This window comes from Ictidomys tridecemlineatus, chromosome 8 (assembly GCF_052094955.1).
Source record: "Ictidomys tridecemlineatus isolate mIctTri1 chromosome 8, mIctTri1.hap1, whole genome shotgun sequence".
Lineage (NCBI taxonomy): Eukaryota > Metazoa > Chordata > Mammalia > Rodentia > Sciuridae > Ictidomys > Ictidomys tridecemlineatus.
The window spans coordinates 34,829,272-34,851,758 of record NC_135484.1 but is presented as its reverse complement, the minus strand read 5'-3'; the positions used below and the strand labels follow the sequence as shown (position 1 = coordinate 34,851,758).

At 33.3% G+C, this 22,487-nt stretch overlaps 1 protein-coding gene across 15 annotated transcripts in view; it reads right to left on the bottom strand.

The window, feature by feature from the left end:
* Nucleotides 1–22,487, bottom strand: part of Ptprk (protein tyrosine phosphatase receptor type K) — a 522,697-nt gene that overhangs the window by 383,809 nt on the left and 116,401 nt on the right. For all 15 annotated transcript variants that reach the window (XM_078019195.1, XM_078019197.1, XM_078019198.1 and 12 more), the window contains exon 2: nt 20,830–20,952. In XM_078019195.1, coding sequence (XP_077875321.1) covers nt 20,830–20,952 — 123 coding nt within the window. The remainder of the gene's footprint in view (nt 1–20,829; nt 20,953–22,487) is intronic.

Sequence of the window (22,487 nt, the reverse complement as noted above, 5' to 3'; positions counted from 1 at the left end):
TTAAATTATTGAGGACAGATAACAATAAAGAGTCTGTGATTTAAGTGCTCACACATGATGGTCTGATGAGTCTGAATGATTGACTCCAGGTACACAGACTGGACCCCTACCTGGCCCTTAGGAAAATGTTTAATTTCTTGGTACATCATAAAGACATTTCTGATAGGTCACTTTTTTTAGTCATCATTTTTGCCCCTGTGACTAAAGGACCCGCTCAGAGCAATTGTAGAGGAGGAAAAGTATTTGGGAGCTCACAATTTCAGAAGTATCAGTCCATAAGAGGCTGGATCCATTTCTCAGGGCTCAAGGTGAGGCAGGACAACATGGAGAAAGAGTGTGGCAGATAAGCAGCTCACATGATGAATAGAAAGCAGAGAGAGACACTCCACTCTGCAGACAGAAAATATATACTCCATAGCCATGGCCCCACTGAACCACTTCCTCCAGTCACACCCCCACCTGCCTCCAGTCACCACCCAGTTAATCCAATCAGGGATTAATTCACTGATTAGGTTAAGATTATGACCCAATAATTTCTCCTCCAAATAATCTTGAGTCCCTAAATAAACTTTTCTTCCCCTAAAATTGTAATGGTCAGATCTTTTAGTCACAGCAGTGAAACAGCTGAGTAAAACAGTCACTGTCCATAATATTTGTGTTCACTCTTTGCTGGATTTTGAATAGAATTGTGAAATGAAAAAAATAAAATAATAGAAAAAATACAATGATATACAAGATATTATTATATGGATGTAACATACACCACTGATGTTGCAAAATAATGAGACAGATTATTTCAAGACAGAAATATTGACCTAAGACTGGAAACATTCCAATAATAATTTTAGTTACTATTTTTAGTCACTATTTTATTGAAAGTATTATAGTGCTTTTAAACTCCCACCAAAGATTTTGTACTGAAACTGCTGGGCAACCAACTTGATTCACTTCTAGTGTTTATTTATTATTTTTAGAACTTTTAAAATATACTTAAAAACTTTTTCTAGGTTTAGGTGTTGGATTTTATTCCTTATAAAGCAGTACTGGATCACATTTTGATGTGCAGCACATACACATCAATCAGACACTGATGCACATTTGATACATCTACAAAAACAAGATAACTACTGTAACACAAAGTGCTAGAAATGAAGTACACAAAACATGCATACATACCGTTTTCCTTCCATTACTTTGTTGTTTATCATTAGAATCACCTTGGGAATTTTAAATAATCTATGCTGTAGCTCTCACTCAGACAATTATACAAAAATTTCTAGGGGCTATGACAACATTCATTATAAAGAATCCCTGCTTATTCCAAAATTTTAGCCAACTTTGAGAACCAGTATTCCATAGTTGTCTCACATCATTGCCTAAATGTTAGTTGAAATTATTTTTCCTTCAAGGACTAGTGTTCTCACTTTCTATTATACTACTAATAGCAGGTAACATTATAAAATACTAAAGATGATTATATGATCAATATGCATCCACATACAGTGGTCTGGAATGTGAGCTTCTCCGTTACTTATTCACTCTTCTGTTAGTATGCATTCCAGACTTTTGCTTCTGAGACAAATCTTCACTGGTCTACGATCAACCCTTGGTCTCAGTACTAGAAGTTGCTATTCTTTTCAGCAACAAAACTATTGTGACTATGTGTGTCTATCTTATGTTGGAATCAATTATAGTCCATTTTTCTTATTTGCTACATAAAAGAGAAGAAAAAAACATCAGAAAGATGCAGTCCCTATCCTCCAATTTTCCAGGACTTTTCTAGCATACATTTTAATATTAATTTCACACATTATTTTCCTTCCTTATTCATACACAAAAGAATATAGATTGTTAATTCTGTTTTATTCTAAATTCACCTGCATCATTCTCAATTTGTTGATGTATTCGCCAGTATGGCACATATTCCTTTGATGGCACAGGTCACTTCTATCTTCCTTTGTATATTTCTTTTCATCTTCAACTCTAAACATTGGCAAAGTAATTACTTAGTCCTAGGAACTGTTGTACTATTTATAGCAACCATCGTGATCTCATACAGTCTCATGGTTTCAAATACTATCTACACAGACTTTCAAACATGCATAGTCCTCTTCCCTGAATATCAGACTTGAATTTCAAATTTAACATCTCTAAAATCCAACTCCTGTTTTTCCACAAACATCTGCTTCTCTCACATTCAACTCCACCTCAGTCTGTGACCACTGCATCCTTCCACCTGCTCTGGCTAACAAAAACAATTTTTATTCATCCAAGACTCTACTCTTACTCTTGCACCACAAATCCAATCCCTCACCAAGTTCAAATGACCCTCATACTTCATAATCATCTCTCATTACATCTTGGTCCTACGTTAAAACCATCTCTGATGTGTATTATCACAACAGGCTTCTAACAGGTCTCCCTCTTGTACCTTTGCTTCATCCTGATGTCTATTTTCCACATTCTATAGTCAGTGTTGCTCTGTCAAGATACAAGTAAAATCACATCATTCCACAGAAAACTTGGCAAAGTCCTGTTGCTAGGCATCTACTAAAATCAGTCCCCTCTTACTACCCTGACTTTAGCTCCTGAAACAATGCCTCCCAATTTCCAATAAAGCCAAATGGGGCATTTTACTCTCCAGAAAATGCCTGACACACCCTCCTTCAAAGACTTCTTGCTCTGGCTGGAATGCTTTTCCCCTAGATATTTTCATGGATACTCCATCCACCTTTTAATACTCCCCCCCAACCCCCCCCCCCACTTCATGGCACTTAGAAATACTGCATATTGTCATTATGCTGTTGGAAGTTTGTTTTAAATTTCCCTTCAATATATAAGCTGTTTGAGAGCAAGAAAATTTTGTCTGTTTTCATCAGGGATTTTACTTTCAGTGCCTAGGAGAGGGCATGTCACCTATAGAACCAAACAAATATTTATTAAATGTGTAAAGTAATGAATGAGCTGTTAAATAACAAGTAATGATAACTGCCTAAGTTCTCTTCATCCTAGTATTTCAAATATCTTTTTATTCACAATCTTGAAGAAAGCAAAAAGGAAGAGAAAAATGATCAACCTCACTAAAGTAAAAAGAGAGAGAGAGAGAGAGAGAGAGAGAGAGGGGGGGGGGGAGAGAGGAAAAAAGACAGAATGAAAGTTTACTAGACAAAGAAAATATACTTAGCTCCAAAATAAATGGAAAAAAAATGTCCTAATTAACATGGAAGGTCAACTAAAATGAGAACTACATGCAATTTTCATTCACTCTACAGACTTTAATCAACATCAGAATTGTAACAAGCATATAAATTAGGTTGTATTTTAAACACATTAAAATTATTCTTTCTTAATTTTGAAAAGATCCTTGTTTCTTCATTGTGCATGGCTCCAACAGGAAGAACTATGCTTCAGATACAATCTTTTCCTGTAGTTTGCTTCTTAAGCTCCAGGTTTGCAGATTTTTTTGGAAGGGAAATACAAGTTTACCACACATCTTAAAGAGAAAGTTGTATTTCAATAACTATGAACCTTAAATTGCTTTCACCTGTATATGTTGACAAATCATTATACTGATGCAGTAGAAAGGAAATAAATTAAATTAAATAAAGTAGGCTGTGCTTCTAGAAAAGACCAGATTGTTCCTGTTGAACCAACTTGCCAAAGATGAGTAGTAGGAACTACTGAATCTCTGGAGATATGCTGCAGTGTTAATCATGGAAGTAAAAAACAACAACAACAACAAAAAAAAAAAACAGTAGAGCATCATAATTTCATAGATGAGCATACACATACATAATATCTATACAGAGATGTGCACAAACACACACACACAAAAAAAAAACTCTACAAACACACAAATAATGATTCCCATTAGGGGGATAATAATATCAAATTCTGGTAGTTCTCTTAGTTATGAGACTAATGTGTGATGTTCATGGATTTTGGTTCATTTTAATCTTTGTACACTGTTTAATATGTAATAGTTTTAAAATAAAAAGAAAAATAGCTGAAAAATTTTCCTCTGAAAATATAAAGAAGAAATGTTGAGAAAAATGTCTTTCAGAATATGACTGCCAAAAATCAGACCTCAAAATAATTACTGTTCATGTATATATAAAACCTCCCCCCCCCCAAGGAAGTCCAATGAATTTCATGTAAATAGGCTGTTTAATTAAATAACTTTGGAAAAGATTTTACAGAATATAATTTTGTCACTTTCTTGATTCATCCATTTTCTTTTTAAACATGCTATTTTTACCTATGCATAATTATCTTCCACTTTTATCTCCACACCAGAATAATTGTTACACTAAACAAAGTTCAAATAAGACAGAAAATAATAAAATGAAGTAATGAGTTATTTGTTATGGATAAAATGACCTTAAAAATTAAACTTTGAGGTAATTTTAATTATCAAATGTCTATCACAGGAAAGCACTATTCTAGAGTAGGAAGGCCAAAACAAATCAAAGTACCTAATTTTTGGCCATTTGCATTGACCCTTAAATTTTGCTGATATACTCCCTGATATTCTCCTACAACTCTGTGTAGTGTCTGACCAAAAATTCTCTCTATGTTCTTTTTGGTACTTGGTAACCCCTACTTCAGCCACTTCATTCCTGCATACTCCAGTTTACCTGGTTCTTGCTTCCTGTTTCTCTCTACCTATTCTCTCTCTTCTTCATCTCTCTCATTTCTACATGAGGTCATGGGATAAAACCTGAATCACCTAATGTTATGTAATGCTCTATCATGAACCATATAATTCACTCCCATTCTTTGAAGTATCCGCTAGTAAAATGAAAGGGAATCATTAAAGATCTAAGACCCAATCCACGTACATTATCAGCAGGATACACTTTAACTTCTTAGTGTTATTAAAACCTACTTTCACTGTTTCCAAAGTATGTTCACAGCCACATATTTTTCTGGTTGTTACAATTACCTCTGTGAAAGGAAGGCTAAATATTAATGTCCTGATGTTACCTTTAAAGAAAGAGAGGGCATTTGTTCAAGTCATCTGCTATAAATGCTAGAATCTAGATCCAGAGCTTTCCAAAATAAGAAGCATTTTGGTAAAAGTGCCTCAATTGCTTCCTTTTCTTTGTAAGGTACTGCAGAAAAGAAATACCTATTGATATTCCCCAAAATATCAAATCCTTTACACAGTGTAGATGTTCTCAGACTCTTGGAAAGTGTTAGTCATATGTTTCTTTCAAACACTAGTTGGCTAGATTGGTGGATAAAAGCTTTGGTCTGCCAGGTTATTCACTTCAGTTCAGACAGCAGTATCCCTGGTTCATAATCTGCTCTTAAATGCTTGCTAACATTTTGCTGTTTATGAAGTTTGTGTGCTTCCTTGTTTGTTTTTACCTAAAACTTACCTAGAATAATCAACAATGAGCTACAGTAGATGAGAAAGACAAGAAGACTTAAAGTAATTTATCTACTGTAAGCTTTGACTAGGAGAGTAGAGGAAGGAGTACAGGGGGAGAGGAAGAATTGGAGATGGAAGTGTAGCAAATTATATTCCATGCCTGTGTGACTATGTCAAAATGAACCCCACTGTTAGGTATAACTATCATGCACTAATTCAGAACATAAAAAAAGAAGAAAAATAATTTTTCTAAGTTTACCCACATATGGAAGAAGAGGAAGAAGATCTGTCAACTCCTGATTAGCAAGTGGAGTGTCAATCCTAATAGTGCAAAACATCAAAAAGTGGGTTTATCTAGTAGGGGTAGGAGGAACCCTGCAAACATTATTCTTAGTAGGAAAATTTTCCCAAAATAAACTTCTGAGAATAAAAGATTTATTATCAAAGTTTAAGTCCTTTAAATTCTGGATATGGGTTTCTTGGAAGTAGTGAAATTAAAATTAAAGGGGCAGTGACTTTGTAGAAGACATCATTTTTTATTGAGTCTGTATAACATAGTACACAAAAGATGAGCAAAATGGGAGTTTATTTTTCACATAAGCTGTGTCTTAGGGAACTTTCCATTTTTTACTATGTAGAATTCTGTTGCTATTGTGTGCAACTTTTCTAATAATCAGTGTTTTTTTAAAAAAATCACAAACCTACACATTGACATATACAAACATATACATATACAATATGCTTAAACAATTCATAAACCTTCCAAAACAACATAGATCCCTAGGCTTAAAAAATTCTGTTTGGAAGGCTGAGGCAGAATTGCAAATTCAAAGCCAAACTCAGGAACTTAGTGAGACTCTAAGCAAGTTAGTGAGACCCTATCTCAAAACAAAAAATAAAAAAAGCTGGGGATGTGACTCAGTGCCCCTGTGTTCAATCCCCAGCATCAAAATAAAAAACAAATAAAATATAAAAATTAAAAATCTGTATTTGATATTCAAATTAACTTACAATTCATTAGTTATTACACTGTGTAGACAACTGTACAAAGAGCTGAGTAAATTAAACTTATACTATTTTTTTTCATTGAAAGAGATTGCCAAAGCATAGATATGATAGCCAAAACAATACACTTTCTCATTACAACAAGAACTCACAATACCCTGCAGGTAGCCCTAGTAGCTGATACATGGTTAAAAAAAAATATTATTATTATTCAAATACATAGTAACCAAATAAGTAGTTGTAACAAGTTCTACTTTAAACACTAAAATCTATTTCCTTTATAAAATAAGTAGTTGTAACAAGTTCTACTTTAAACACTAAAATCTATTTCCTTTATAGAACATCCAGATTTTAAATATAATAATAAGAGAGATCTGAAGATACAGACTTGATCTTTCAAATCTATAGATTTACTGATTTTTGCTTGAGGACATTTGTATAGTAACATGCACTTAACTTTTGCAGGACAAGACATTTTTAGCAATATTTTCCAGTTTCTCATTGTTTTAAAGTTGTTATTTACTTTCTATTTACCTTTATAACATCATGGCCTGCAGATACTCTCAATATTAAGTAAAACTATGTATTTCTTCAAGAAAATAATGTCTAAATAAGAGTGGTCACAAAGCAATTTGGTAACCCTAATAGTAAAGCTACATAATAACTGTCTTAAAGAGTGGATAAATAATAAACCTTTTCCAAAACGATTTTCATACCTCAAATGTTCTTAGTTAAGAATAATATTTGAAAGTTAAAGTTGACCTATAATAATGTTTCATGAAAATCATTTTCAGATATCATTATATATCATAGTGCAAAGCACCTGCATGTGGTGAACAATTACGTAGGGAAAGTAATTTTCTGAATTGGACATAAAATAATTCCTAATGAGCTACTGAAAAATTATAATGGGGAAATGCAATTTATTCCTTGCTAAAATGAGTAAGTGAGAGGAATGCAAATCAATTTTTTACAGATTAATGAGATTATTAAACAGCCATGTCACCTTGGGTCAAAGGAAAAATGGCAAATATTTATTAAGCAACAACTACATGCTGGATAATAGCAAATATTTCACATATATGTGTTTTCTTGCACTGTTACTAAATTGCAAGAATTTTGTTATTTCCTTTATTGAAGGAAAAGTGAAAACTCGGGAAGGTTAAATGTCATGACTAAACCAGAAGCAATTAGAACCTGAACTTAAATTCAGGTTGCTCTATTTCCTGCATCAGTTTAACCTAATTCAACAATATTCTCTTTTTAATAAAATAAAAAGGCAGAACAACAGTAATCTCTAAAGTCTCTTAGATTAAACAGAATTCTATTTTGATGATGTTAAGGATTATTATTCTGGTATTACCACAAATATATTCTATAGGATACTGTGAGGTTGGAGATTTTATGTATCAAGACAAATGAAATTGAGCATAAATAAATGGTATGAATCTTTCAAATGTATAGATTCAGTGTAAAAATATTTAAAAATTGGATAGTAATTAAGAGCAGCATGAAGGAAACTTAAAAACCTTATAACTTGGGGCTGGAGTTGTGGCTCAGCAATAGAGCACTTGCCTAGTGTATGGGCTCTCTCTCATCCAGCGAGGAGGTCCACGGAACAGGGTAGGGGAGAGTGTGGCTGCAGAGTCGCTAATCAAGACCTCTGGAGACCAAGCAGGAAGTAGGTCTGATTTTATTGCACAGTTACCATGTAAATATAATCAGGCAGTAGCTAAGCAGATTACAGGCAGCCACCAATACAATTTCTGGCCAACTGTCCTTACAGCAACCAGTTGAGGAGCAGGCCATGGAGCAAGCACAGGGACTATAACATGTGGCCTCACACCCAGGCCTGTGCCTGCAGGTAAGTGGTTTGCCACTCACATGCCTAGCACGGGGGAGTGGTTTGCCATTCAGACGCCCTTAACATTTGCCATATATGCAGTACTCCATGCACTTGTCCCCACAGCCTAGCATATATGAGGTGCTACAATCGAGCCTCAGCACCACATAAAAAATAAATAAAATAAAGGTACTATGTCCAACTACAACTTTAAAAAAAAGCAACTTATATCTAGTTTCGGCTTGCCACTAATTTCTCTTTATTTTTTCCATTCTAATGATTTCTTGGGAACTGTAGGTCCCATTTGCTACACATAAATGTGGAGCATTAAAAATTCCAAAAATTTTTGGACCATTGCCATTGGGCCAATAAAAAAATTACTGAGCCTGTACACTAAGACAGTATTATGAAAGCAGTTCTAGTTTTCAAAATAGCTTTTGGTAAACATTATGACTAGGGAGAAATTTGAACTTTGAGATAAGGATTGTGACATATAACAACACCAGTCAGCTCTTCCCAGTGACTTATCTTCATTAATTTTAATTTGATTTCAATTTTGAGTAGAAGAAAACAGAATAAATAATTACCTCAAAGAAGCTAAGGAGAGTCTGTTACTTACTTTCACTGAAAATGAATCTATCTGACTAATCCAACAAAAATTATCAAAATCAGAGCATAGTAAAGCAAAGACTGTCGTACTAGGAACCCTAAAGTTCAGGAATTAATGCCAAGGGTTAATAAATGAGATGGCATCAAATTAAAAAGCTTTTTACACATCACAGGAAACAAGAAGGTAAATAGAGAATTTACAGAATTGAAGCAAATCTTTGATAACTACTCTTCTGACAGAGGATTAATATCTACAATATATAAAGAACTCAAAAAATTTAACACCAAAAAAAGGAAACATATCCCAATTGATAAATGGACAAATACATTAAACAGATACTTCTCAAAAGGAGTAATATGAATGGCAAAGAAAAAAAAGGAAAAATGTTCAACATCATTAGCACAGAGGAAAATGCAAATCAAAACTACACTGAGATATCATCTCACAAGAGTCAGAAAGGCAGTCATCAAGAACACAAACAGTGGGCTGGAGTAGCTCAGTGGTAGGGTGATTACCTAGCATGTGTGAGGCACTGGGATTCATCTGCAGCACCACATAAAAATAATAAATAAAGAAATAAAGAATCCAAACAGTAATGTGTTCATAGCAGCACAAATTACAATAGCCAAACTATGGAACCAGCCTAGGTGTCCACCAACAGATGAATAGATAAGATGTATACACACACGGGAGTTTTATTCAGTCCTAAAGAAAAATGAAATTATGACTTTTGTAGGAAATTAGATGGAATTGGAAAACATCTTGCTAAGTGGACTAGGCTAATCTAAGAAAGCCAAGGGTCATTTTTTTTTTTTCATTTGTGGAAGCTAGGAAGGAAAAAGGAAAAGAAAGGTGGCAGGGACATCTTGTGAAAAACAAGAGAGATCACTAGAATAGAGGAAAGGGACCAGAGGGTGAGAGGAGATGAGGGAGGAGGAAAGTGCTGAGGAGGGGTATTGTCCAAATTATACTGTTATATTGTATATGTAAAAACACATCCCAGCATTATGTGTAAGGCACCAATTTAAAAATTTGGACAAAAAAATATAAATGCCTATCATATTAAGCAAGGAAGGTTTTACTATCCCAATAATATCCTTAATATGCAAGTTAAACTATGTAACTTAGAAAATATCATCTTCAAATAATACTGCTGCGATGATCCAAACTTCCAAAAACTGAGAAACAGGATATGTATAGTGCATGAAGATTGCAGAGCAATCTTATAATAAAATCATAATAATTGTTTGCTTGCTGAATAGGAAAAATGTTTTATGCATTATACCATCTACTTTGAAAATCTATTCCAAAGCAGTATGAAGATTCCTTAGAAAATTTGGAATGGAACAACCATTGAACCCAGTTACCCATTTCTTCGGCTTACACTCAAAGGACTTAAAATCAGCTCACTACAGTGACACAGCCATTCAATATACTATTCAATTCACAATAGCCAAGCTATGGAAGAAACCTATGTGCTCTACAACAGATAAATGAATAAAGAAAATGTGGTACATATACACAATAGTATATTTCTCGGGCATAAGGACAAATGAAACTATGGCATTTGCTGGTAAATGGATAGAACTAGAGATTATCATGCTAAGTGAAAGGAGCCAATCCCAAAAAACCAAAGGCAAAATATGTTCTCGCTGATATGTGGATGCTAATCTACAACAAGGGCAGGAAAGATTAGAAGTTGACTGGACTAGACAAATAGAAATAAAGGGAAGGGAGACGGGATGAGAATAGGAAAGACAATATAATGAATCAGAAATAATTTTTCTGTCCTTATATATGAATGCATAACCAATGTACCTCCATATCATGTACAACTACAATAATGGGATCCTAATTCGAACAAGTTATTCAATGTATGTAAAATATATAAAAATACACTCTACTGTTATGTGTATCTAGAAAGAACAAATAAAAATAAAATAAAATAAACAAGAAGGAAGTCTATTCTAGTCAGGCATTTTGGTTAGAAATCTAACACATTACAATTTTTCCCACTTAATAGAAAATTGGGGCTATGGGTGTCGTTGAGTGGTAGATTGCATGCCTAGTATGAGAAAGGCTCTGGGTTTAATCCTCATCACCACAAAAATAATAATGGTGGTAATGATGATAGAAAGTTGACTTCTGTTATAACGCTCACACTGAACATCAGATTTTCAGAAACAGAATTTTGACAGTAAATGGGGATTCATTTAAACTAAATGATAATACATTAATTGCCAGGGAAAAATACAGTAATTTTATCTTTTTAAAAAATGTGTTTGGTTGTTTCAGAATATGAAAGAGATTAATGACAAAACTTCAATATTGAGGAAATTTGAAAAAAAAAATATTTGCCTTGGAACAAATAGCTGCAAATGATGAGTTCTGAAAAAGCAATGAACTGTGTTTAAAAGCTTTTTGGCAAAGTTGGCTTAGTTTTATAGGCTTATCTTTTTTTTTTTTTTTTTTGTAAGCTTTCAACTGCCAAATATTATAGTAATGTCATACTGGACTTCGGATTGCATTTTTATTCTCTTTTGAACAAGAGGTTGTAAAATTTGTTTCTGTTTCTCATGGAACTCCTGGGTTCAACTGATCCTCCTGCCTCAGCCTTCATTGTAGCTGGGATTACAGTTCTGTACCACCACATCAGAATAATAAAAATCATTCTTTTTTTTTTTTTTTTGGTTCTAGGGATTGAACCCAGGGCCTTGTGCATGCAAGGCAAACACTCTACCAACTGAGCTATATCCCTACGCCTTAAAAATTATTCTTAATCTTCTGTTTAATTGAGAAGGTACTCTGCATCTCTCCAAAATAATTATTTGTGTATTAAATTGATTTTATTATAGTATTGATGACATATACTACTCATTACTTCTGAAGGAGCCAAGTTTCTTTCTAAACGTGTTACCTTCTGCAACTTTTTAAAATATTCATTACTATATTAATATAATTATCATAAGTATTAGCTTTCCTAATGTAAGAATATTGATATTATTCCTTATTCTCCAGCACCCAGGCCAGAATTCTAGTCAAGTGACCGATCTTCTACAGTGACTGTTTTGGGCCTTCTTTGCATGATGTGCTACTAAATTCAGTAAAATAAAAATTTCCAATCTTTCTTTTAAATTGTCCTTGAGATTTCTTTCAGGGCTTTTGACAACCATAAAGATAAATTTCCTTACTTTATTCAGACCAGAACCACTAAAATAATTAATCTCCTTGGTTATGCTCCGTATTTTATAAACAGCTAAACAGCATTGTAAAGGTTACATAGGAAGAACATTATATCATATTGATTTTATCCAGAAACATTTAATTAATATAAAAGGTGTATCTAAGAAAATAGTTTATAGAAAGAACCTCGCAATATGTTAATACTCTAACTGTCCTGGGAACCTTCAGGGAAAACAATAACAGAATATGTGAGGCCTTAGATTCAACAAACAACAACAACAACAAAAGGTTTTTTTAAAATACACACACACACACACACACACACACACACACACACACACACACATATTAAAGAACCAGGGGAAAGAAGGTTGTACTGAAGTACATAACCACTTAATGAAGTTTGTGAAACTGTCCTATTTTACACTCAGAAGCCTTCAGCAAATAATTCAGCAACTACACCTATCTATGTTAGTATGTAAAGATTTCATACTGTTGTGGGCCTTTTTATGTTATTATGCGCTCTAAATATATAAAATATGTACTTTTTGCTGAAAAATATTTATTAGTGAATATTTTTTCTCTCTGGGCACAGGAGAGGAAATGAGGCCTTGACAACAGTGCTACAGCACTCTCAATGGAAATTAGGTTAGAAATTTTAGGTTCTGAAATTTTAAAATGTTTTATACATGTAATAATAACCTACTATAAATTAAAAAATAGCTACATATTTTTCACAACAATAACAATGAGATTATTAATATTGTATATATTTTTAAGTAATCCCCGATTTAATTATTCCCTTGTGCTGCTTTTTGATATACTTATTTCCCTGGCATTCTTATGTTTGAAAAATAATAAGCTTTTAAACAGAGATAGGTTGTAGCCATCATGAGGCAAGTTTATTTTTGGAAAGGCAAAATATAAGGTTATAACTGTACTTTCAGTCACTCTCCTCCCAAGGAAAGTCATTTTGCTTTTTTGAACTATGTATTGATTTTATGGTATATGTTAAAGGTGACTGTATAGACTTTGAAATTACTCTGTATTCTTATCTCTAATTCATTTAGGAGTTTGGAAGTTCTGTAGCACTGACACAAATATATTTTCTCTATTTTTTTAATACTTGGCTATATTGGAACATATCTAACTTAGATACATTATGTACCTGAAATATCAGAAGAAAATTCCTGTCTCAGCATGCCATTTCTGTTCTCTGTAATTTAGACATTCTTCATGCTGCATTTATGTCTGTAAGGGTAATAGTCCTTACATTAAAAACCAGCCTTCATTTAGTGGCTCACCCTTCAAGTAGTCCATTATAGCCTTTCACTCTCTCACCCTGCCCTGCCTCCAACTCTCACCATTTTTAATAAGTAACTCAAATGTAGTAAACTATCTTCTCTGTGCTCAGGGCAAAAACATCAACAGACACATGATAACATGTTTTGGAAGAGCACATTGAAATAAGCCCATAATTCTTGTCCTAAAATACCCCACTGCAAACAAAGTCTTAAAATTATTTTCAAACCCTAGACTTTAGTCTGATTTCTTTAGTCCATGATTTTTTTTCTTCTACCATACAAGCTCTAATGAGAAAGTAGATAATATATGTGTTTCTACAGGTTTGCTTAGACAGACATGCAGCAAGTGTTCATCAAATGACTAAAAATAACATACAGGTAAATCAAAGAGAGGGCAGAGCATCTCCCCAGGAGAACAGTATATACTGAGAAAACCCTGAAACTCAGCAGCAATTCCAACAGCAGCGAACCTTAGATTCTATTTCATATATAAAGCTTTAAAATTCTAGAAAAAATAGCATCTTATATGAAGTGGTAGAAAACCATTCTGGATTAAATAATTTAAATGGCTCATTATATAGTGGATTTAATTGTCCAAACCAAGTAAAGGAATTTGTCAGCTAAACTGCAGTGATAAAGTAGGAAGTTACTGTGGCAGTGATATGAGACAGACCAAAGTTCAAATTCTGTCCTAGTGTGGCTTTATGCAAGTTATTCACTCCACTTTTCTCTAAAATGTCACTTATTCTGTAGGGTTGTTTTGAGGATTAAAATATATAGATCATGTCCCTACTGTAACAAAACTCAATAATCTACCAGTAAGTGGTTAACTAATAGCAATGAACTCTCCTCTCAGAGATGCCTATCTGAAAGGGCTTGAGTTTGCAAAATCACTGTATTCAGACTGTCCCTTAAAGACAGATATCTCCAAGCATTCTTCACAAAAGCCACCTTGATGGAACAGGAGTGGTAGAGAGGAAGTATTTAAGAGTCAGGGTACTGGAAGTTACAAAGAAGTAGGTCCTGGGACCATTAGTTCCTTGTTACTGGTTTTACAGATTTGAGTAATAAGAATTTTTTTTTTCCTAAAGAATTCTATTGTTTAAAAGAAATGTGAAAACTGCTGAATGAAGCATATCCTTTCAGATTTAAACTTCTGTGGTTGAGACTCCTAAGATTCTAACTCCCATACCCAGCATTTTGAGGCCCGCCCTGCTGTGTTCAGGAACTGAGGTTAAGCCATTCTCTTGCCTTTCTTCCCTCCCCTTCCTGTTTCCCTTCCTTTCTTCTCCCTAGGGCCAATCCATTTCTCAGTTCTCCTCAGGAATACTACTACATCTATTCACACATATAGTTCTACTTGTATTAACAGACAATGTTAATTAGATGACAAAAGAGAGAAGAAGCCAACATTTTGGCCCGATGTCTCTATCCTCAAACATAAAAGCAACCATAATGTTGGGAAACTCAGCATCTCATGACCAACACTAAATGCACATAATTTTGCCCTGTTACTCTCTGCCATGCCTTGTTTCTGACAGATGTACTACCAGATGATTCTGTCAATTCAACTGTGTGAGATTTATCGCAGATATGATTCTCAAAAATTACATGCCTCATTATCAATTGTGTATAATAGGGTGAGGAAAATATTAAGTAAAGCGATCTACTAATTTTAATAAGCAATTACTATTCCCAGAAAGACTATAGATTAGAAATGAGAGGTCAAAAACTTATTTGAAATTTCTTCTCAGAGGTATTAAAATGTATAGCACTATATATATATAATATTATGTAAATATAAATTAGAATTGTCCACTACAATACCGAGACTAGTATCAAATAGAAAACTTACCTAAAACTGTGTTACCTATAAATGTTATCATCTGTATCAAATTGTGGACATGAATGTTTTATTTACTTTTCACCACCATCAGAAAAAGCCAGGTACAAAATCATGTGACCTAACCACACTCCCTCTTAAATACACAAGCAACTGAATCTCACCAAATAAATATTTGAAGAAGGCAGGTCCCATTTTAACAATCTGGCTAATAATTTATGCTTAAAATCTAAGAAAAATAAAGATACTCAGTTTTACATGTAACAAACTAATAAAAAGGCACTTTCTTAACAGTATTGTTTCTTTTGCTTCTTTGTTTGTGTCATCTCATTTTGTGTTCTACATTTTAGTTTGGGGACTTGACACAGAGACACACTTGAAATCCAGCAGGGTCTTAAACTATTGAATCACACCTGGCTAAGTTTTATAACTTAGCCAGGATGGTTTCTTACTTCAATTTTTAGGTTGATTTAATGACCAAGGGCTTTTATATTTTACAATATATAAAATGTAATTTAAATTAGGAACTCTGTACAGTGATTTACATTATTATCAGTAAAAGTACCAGATTGAAGGTGGAATATAACGTAGTCATAATTTTAAATACTGTCAAAGGAGTACTCTAGGGACTCCAAACTAAAATTCAATTAGTCATTTTACAAAAACGTGTTAAGAAGGAAAAGCAGTTATAATTACAACGAAAGATGAATTACAATCACAGTTCCTACACTCTGATCATGAACAGAACATATAGTAAAATGGTCAGATGAATTTGTTTTATGATGTCATAAACATAAAATACTTGACGGACCAGATCACAGACCCTGATGCATTTGCGATCAAAGAACAATTGATGGTTTTCATACAACATCTCATTCTTTGTAGGTTAATGTTATATATTTATATATCCAATTTTTGATAAGTAAACATTGGATGAATTTGACAAGAAAGCACAGAGAGAAGAGAGAAATGAAAAAAAAACCTTTTCTGGGTAGTATTAGTAACATTTAAATATATCTAAAATAAACAGGTGATGCCATTTATAAAGGCAAAAAACCTAATATTAATAATTATGTGAAGTCCTTCTAGTTACATTAAAATGTGAATTCAATATCATATTTGAGAAAAGGGGAATTTTATTCAATTAATTTTTTAATCCAGAGAAAAACAGCTTTACTATTCAAATAAAGACCAAAACATTTTAAATTTGATATTAAAAGAGCTGACATTTTTGTGTAAGTAAAAGAGTGTATTGGAAAATTTTAAATTTTTAAAATGAGATTCATGAGGACATTATAGTCTAGTAATAAAAAATTACATATAAAACTGATAATATAACATTAGCAATTTAATTATATACAAAGTATAGTACAGCCAAGTATATATGGGGTTATAAGAGTAGAATAAAATTAAGAGTTCTAAGCCAGTCAGGAAAATCTTCCCAAAGCACTGGGAACTTGTGTAGACATAGCAACAATAGGTAAGAGTTTGGTCAATGGATAAGTGGACAAAGAAATATCTAAGCAGAGGAAAGGGAACATTAAAAGGCCACAAAATGTCAAAGAACAGAGAGAGAAAGAAAAGACAGAGAGAGAGAGAGAGAGAGAGAGAGAGAGAGAGAGAGAGAGAGAATGTGTAAGTGTGTGTGTGTGTTTGTTTGTGTGTGTGTGTGTATAGAGGAATAGAGGGATCCAGGATGGTGGGAAAAGAAGAATTTGAACCCATTTGAGGTCTCATGTTATGCATCTTTTATTCTAATCTGTAAAATTTTAATTATTTTAGTTTTCCAGTAGTATCTTTGTGAGCACTGATTTTGTTACCTTTTATGAACTTATAAGATACACACAGAACACTACACAACTCATCTTCAGACCATCTCCCTAGGCCCTCCCACAGGTAATAACACCATGATTTCCAACTCAACAGTTACTTTTACCTCATTTTCAAATTTATGTAAACATAACACATACTCTTGTGTCTGGTATTATTCCCACGAGCCTGTGGCTGTGACATTCATTCACATCGTTGTGTAAAACAATAATCTATGTTCATTGTGAAGTAAGATTCCACCATATGAATATTCCAACATTTATTTGTCTATTGCACTGCTGTTCAAGTTGTTTTCAGCTTGTGTCCATTATGAATGCTGATGCTGTAAATACTCCTACATGTGTCATTCGGGAATATGAGCACTCAATTCTGCTGGGCTTATACCCAAAAATGAATTAGCAGGTCAGCAGGCTGTACAAAGTAGTTGTAAGGATTTACATCCAATCGTAGTCTATGTGGGTTTCGCTTGCTCTACATTTTCACCAACACCTGAAATCACGTTTGCAGCAGTTTCTCATTATGACTTTAATTTGCATTTCCTTGATGACTAAGTTGAATAGGTGCTCAGATTTTCAAGTCATTTTTAGGTGTTAAGACTCTTTCACAAAGTGCTCATTCTTTGGCATGCTGTTATTAAATATATTTAGCAGGCCTGTTAGGCATCATTGTCATCTAACAAAAGTAATATGTGGCAACTGCTGCAGAGTGTTATAAGCAATTTTTGATAGTACTGTATCTTTCCACGTGGAGACATTATTTTCCTCCTTTCTCTACTCTTCAACACATACTCCTTCTTGTATCATTCTAAATTATTTATTCACCCTACATTTCTTCTTCCCCTCTTGGCATCTAGTCCAAAAAGTCAATTAACAGAAATAGATTAGCAACGTCCAAGAACTGTATAGAGCTCAATAACGAGTTCATGTCAGAGAGCCAACCTTCCTGTTACAGTGGTTACTGATGCTTGGGATTTTGGTTTGTATGAGTGCTTGTGTGTGACTTTTAAGTAGACAAAAGAAGGAAGCCTACCTGTCTATACGTTGGAAAATAAAAGGATCATTCATAAAACTTTAATAGGAAAAGTCTAAATGTCTCCTTATGGCAGATAATATTCAGTCAGCACTTTGAAGAAATATCATAAGGAAAATGAATAAAACAGCATCTTCTATAAAGAAAATAAATATGGTGTTTTCTCTCAACTCTCTTCAGAACTAAACACAGTTATACTCGGGAAAAAATAAAGTGCCATGACCTTTTTTCCCTCCTTTGAGTGATTAATTACTTAATGTCTTATTAATTGGTCGATCTGGCTGAATTTCAAACACTTTCATTTTCTGTGCATATCATATTTTACTGTAACCACCAATTAGGTTGTGCATCAAAGGTGAGCCAACAAGGTCATCTGAGCAATATCTCTTCAGCTCTTCATTATCCACCATCAATGGTAATTAACAATGGTAACATTTCCATAAATCAACGTCTTTCTGATTATTCTCTGATGATAAACAGTCAAAATGTGTGCATTCCAGCCCACCCTCTTTAAAAAATGAAAAATTCAGTCTAAATATACCACAGAGAAAATTCAGGCCAAAAATTGCAGTTGTTTCTTTAATTAAAATGCACCAGCAAAATAAGGTTATGTACCTTTGAACGAAAAATACAAACTTATGCAGAACATTAAATGAGTCTGTTGAAGATATAGGGGTCAAACACAAGAAAAGGATGTCAAGCGCAAAGTATCATTTTATTCCTCTGCAAAAGAAATTATGGCTCAGTCCAGCCTCAGAAATAACCATTTGTCTAATCAGCCATGAGAAGTGACAATTAAGAATAAGCAGCAGATTTAATCCATGTACATACCATAGTGTAGACTTAATGTGGGGGTAGGGGAAGTGGATCTCATGAAAATAAAAAAGAGACAAAGCATTAGAGTAGAAGAAGAAGGTTAGGAGGAGAGAAAGGGGAAGAAAATTGGCCAAATTGTTATGTACACGTACAAACATGTTAAAATGAATCCCACTGCTAAATACAATTATTACACACACCCCAAAAAATAATTAATTGAAAACAACACTTTTAAAGGACATATATACTATATTCATTTATAACACAAAATATAACTTTTAGGCTTTCCTTTATTTGCTTTGCATTCTTGTGATATGTTGATATTTCTTTCTTTGCATTTTATGAATCATACTAATTAGCAAATTCAGGGAAGATGCTGGTAAAAGTGATTTTTGTCCATCACCGGAATTGATATTTTCACTTCTAATTGTTATGTTTAAAATTGCCTATCTAAAATTCATACTCTGGAGGGGAGGGGAGGTGAGGGGGGATAGTAGAGGATATGAAGGGCAGCAGAATACAACATACACTAGTATGGCAGTATGTAAAAAAGTGGATGTGTAACCGATGTGATTCTGCAATCTGTATACGGGGTAAAAATGGGAGTTCATAATCTGCTTGAATCAAATATATGAAATATGATATGTCAAGAGCTTTGTAATGTCTTGAACAACTAATAATAAAAACAAAAAAATAAATAAATAAAATTCATACTCAGTTTAGGAAGGACTTTCTGAATTGAGAGAAAAAATAATTTTAAACTATTTTATTTAATTGTAATAAAATGCTAAAAATATATTTTTAAAAAGTTGTTGGTAATAGAAAATCAGAATATCAATTGATTATATACAATAATATAGTTACATATTATATTTTATACATACATTATTATATGATATATAAGTATATATGATATTTGTTTCTTTCTAAAAATTGGGTAGTTTCTTCTCTTTACCACTGAAATTTTGAAATTCCTGTTTATATTTTTGATTTTTGTAATTAAACAAGTTGTTGCTAAACACAGGACCCATATTATTTCCAAATTATTATGTTGAACTGAAAGCACAAATATAAATCCAACATTGTATAAAATTATATACATATATATATATGTATATATATATGCTGATGTCTTCTACTAATGTGGTTTTCAAAAGTAAGAGAAAACAATCAGAGATGCATTACTCCATTACTTTGTTCTCACCCAAAAAATTAAAAAAAAGATGTATTCATTCCACAAAATCAAAGGATATAACAAGATCTTCGCAAAACCAATGAATAGGTTTCAGCACTATTTCTATGTTATTCACTGGGAAAAAAAGGCTTTCTCTATTTGATAATTTTTGTCTCTAAGATGCTCCCCCATCAGAGCCACTAGTTTGTTCATGATCAGCAGGAGGGTGAGACAGTCTCTCTCCAACCATGGAACCGGAAGCCCTTCCACTCAGTATAACTGAATCAAATTGGTAATTTTGTTGAATAAGTATCAAATGAATCAATCCAAGTGTAAGATTTTTTTCAGTAGTCTTTTTATTATTCTGCTTTTTATATTTTTATTTTTTGGTTTGTCATTTTTATTTCATATTAAGGAGAAAAAAAGCAATTAATATTATTTTTTTGCAAAGACAGAGCATAAGAAAGGTATAATGAGAAATTCTGAAGAATATAGGGTTAGAGAAAGTGACTAAGGGAAATGCAAATAATAGTTTAAGACTAATATATGTCACCAAGAAATATAATAAATTTGCTTATTATAACAAAAATTATTATAGTTATATCTAAAATACGAAAATGTTACATACTCTGAAGCCATTTCCCCATGGCTAAGTAAATAAAATGGTTCTCAAGAGGGAGTACTTGGGAGTAACATGAGCAAATTATATTCCATGCATGTATGATTATGTCAAAATGAACCCCAATTTTATGTATAGCTATAATACACTAATAAAAAGACTTTTTAAATTAAAAAAGAGAGAGAATGATTCTTACCTTGAGGCATTTCAGGTGGCAGATAATGGGGCTCTTGAGCACTAACATGTACCCATTCAAAATCATCATACAGATCCTGGTGGTAATCACAGGCTCCTGGACCATCATCAAAAGTACAGCCACCTAGAAACAGAAAAGAGGACCAGTGTTATATTTCAAACACGTGTTCTAAACATGGGGCAGCAATCACTATATTGAAATACTTGATGTGGTACTCATAATCATAATAATCAATGGTCCCCCTACTTATTATTATTCTCTTTAAATTTTCACATAAAAATAAATGTCTATCAGTATATTTTGTTTAAATAAAAAAAGTTTGAGCCCCAGAAAGAAGGTTGAAGCACACCTTTTGAATTATTTTTAAAATAGAACATAAACTGTGGTACCAACCTAAATGCCCTTCAATAGATGAATGGATAAAGAAACTGGGGTATATGTACACAATGGAATATCACTCAGCATTAAAAGAGAATAAAATTAAGACATTTTGCAGGTAAATGGATGGAGTTGGAGAATATCATGCTAAGCAAAATAAGCCGATTCCAAAAAACCAAAGGCTGAATATTCTCTCTGATAAGTGGATACTGACCATAATACAGTTGGCGGGGAGAATGTAAAAAACGGAGGAACTGTGATTGGGCAAAGGGAAGACAGGGGAGAGGAGGGAACATAGGGGCAGGAAAGATGTGAAATGAGATGGACATCATTACCCTAGATACACGTATGACAACATCTATGGTGCAAGACTACATTGTGTACAACCAGAGAATAAAAAGTTGTGTTCCATTTGTGTACACTGAATCAAAATTCATTCTGCTGTCATATATACCTAATTAGAATTAATAAATAAATTATTAAAAATAACTATAAAATCTTCTCATAATAGGCAATGAGACAAACTGAACTTTATAGAGAGAGAGTCTAAAGCAGTTGAGGTCTGAGAAATACTCTCCCATAATTATTTAAATTGTTTTCATACAGAAAGATGATTTAAATGTAGGGGGACTGAAGCACAAATTCACTCAAGTTAGTTGCTAATCATTGCTTCCACTTTATTTAATAACCTGCTTTTTTCTCCCCATTTATGTCAGCATTTTTTTTCTGGTTTTATTTTTAAGGGTAATTGTATGGCAGAAGTAGAATGACTACTATATACAGGCACACACAAGTCAAAATATTTTGTGAATTCAAATCATGAAAATAAGAACTGGCTATATGTCTAATCTTGAAAGAAAATAAATTAGAACTAATAAAAATCCAGCAGTGGCTTTAATGAGAAAAACCAATAACCTGATTCCTTTCAAGTAGCTTGTATTTTTTCTTTCCATGGGGATCTGTGTAAAGAGACTCAACAAATTCTTGGACCAGCAACAACAGGCTAAGGGGTGGTAAACTTTGGGCCTTTAAATTCTTCTCACTGTGCTCATCAAAAATTTGGCCCTTTGAGTATGAATGAAAGTCACATTCCTCACCAATGACAGAGAAAAGGCAGCATCAAAGTCAAAACAGTACATCAGAGGTGTCCAGATGACACCACAGACCTAAAACCTTTTTCAAAAGCAAAAGTGCCTATCCGTGAATTCCTCTTATGAACACACCTCTTATAACCCAAAGTCCAGCATCTTAAAAACTTAATATTGTCCTTAAAATATGCT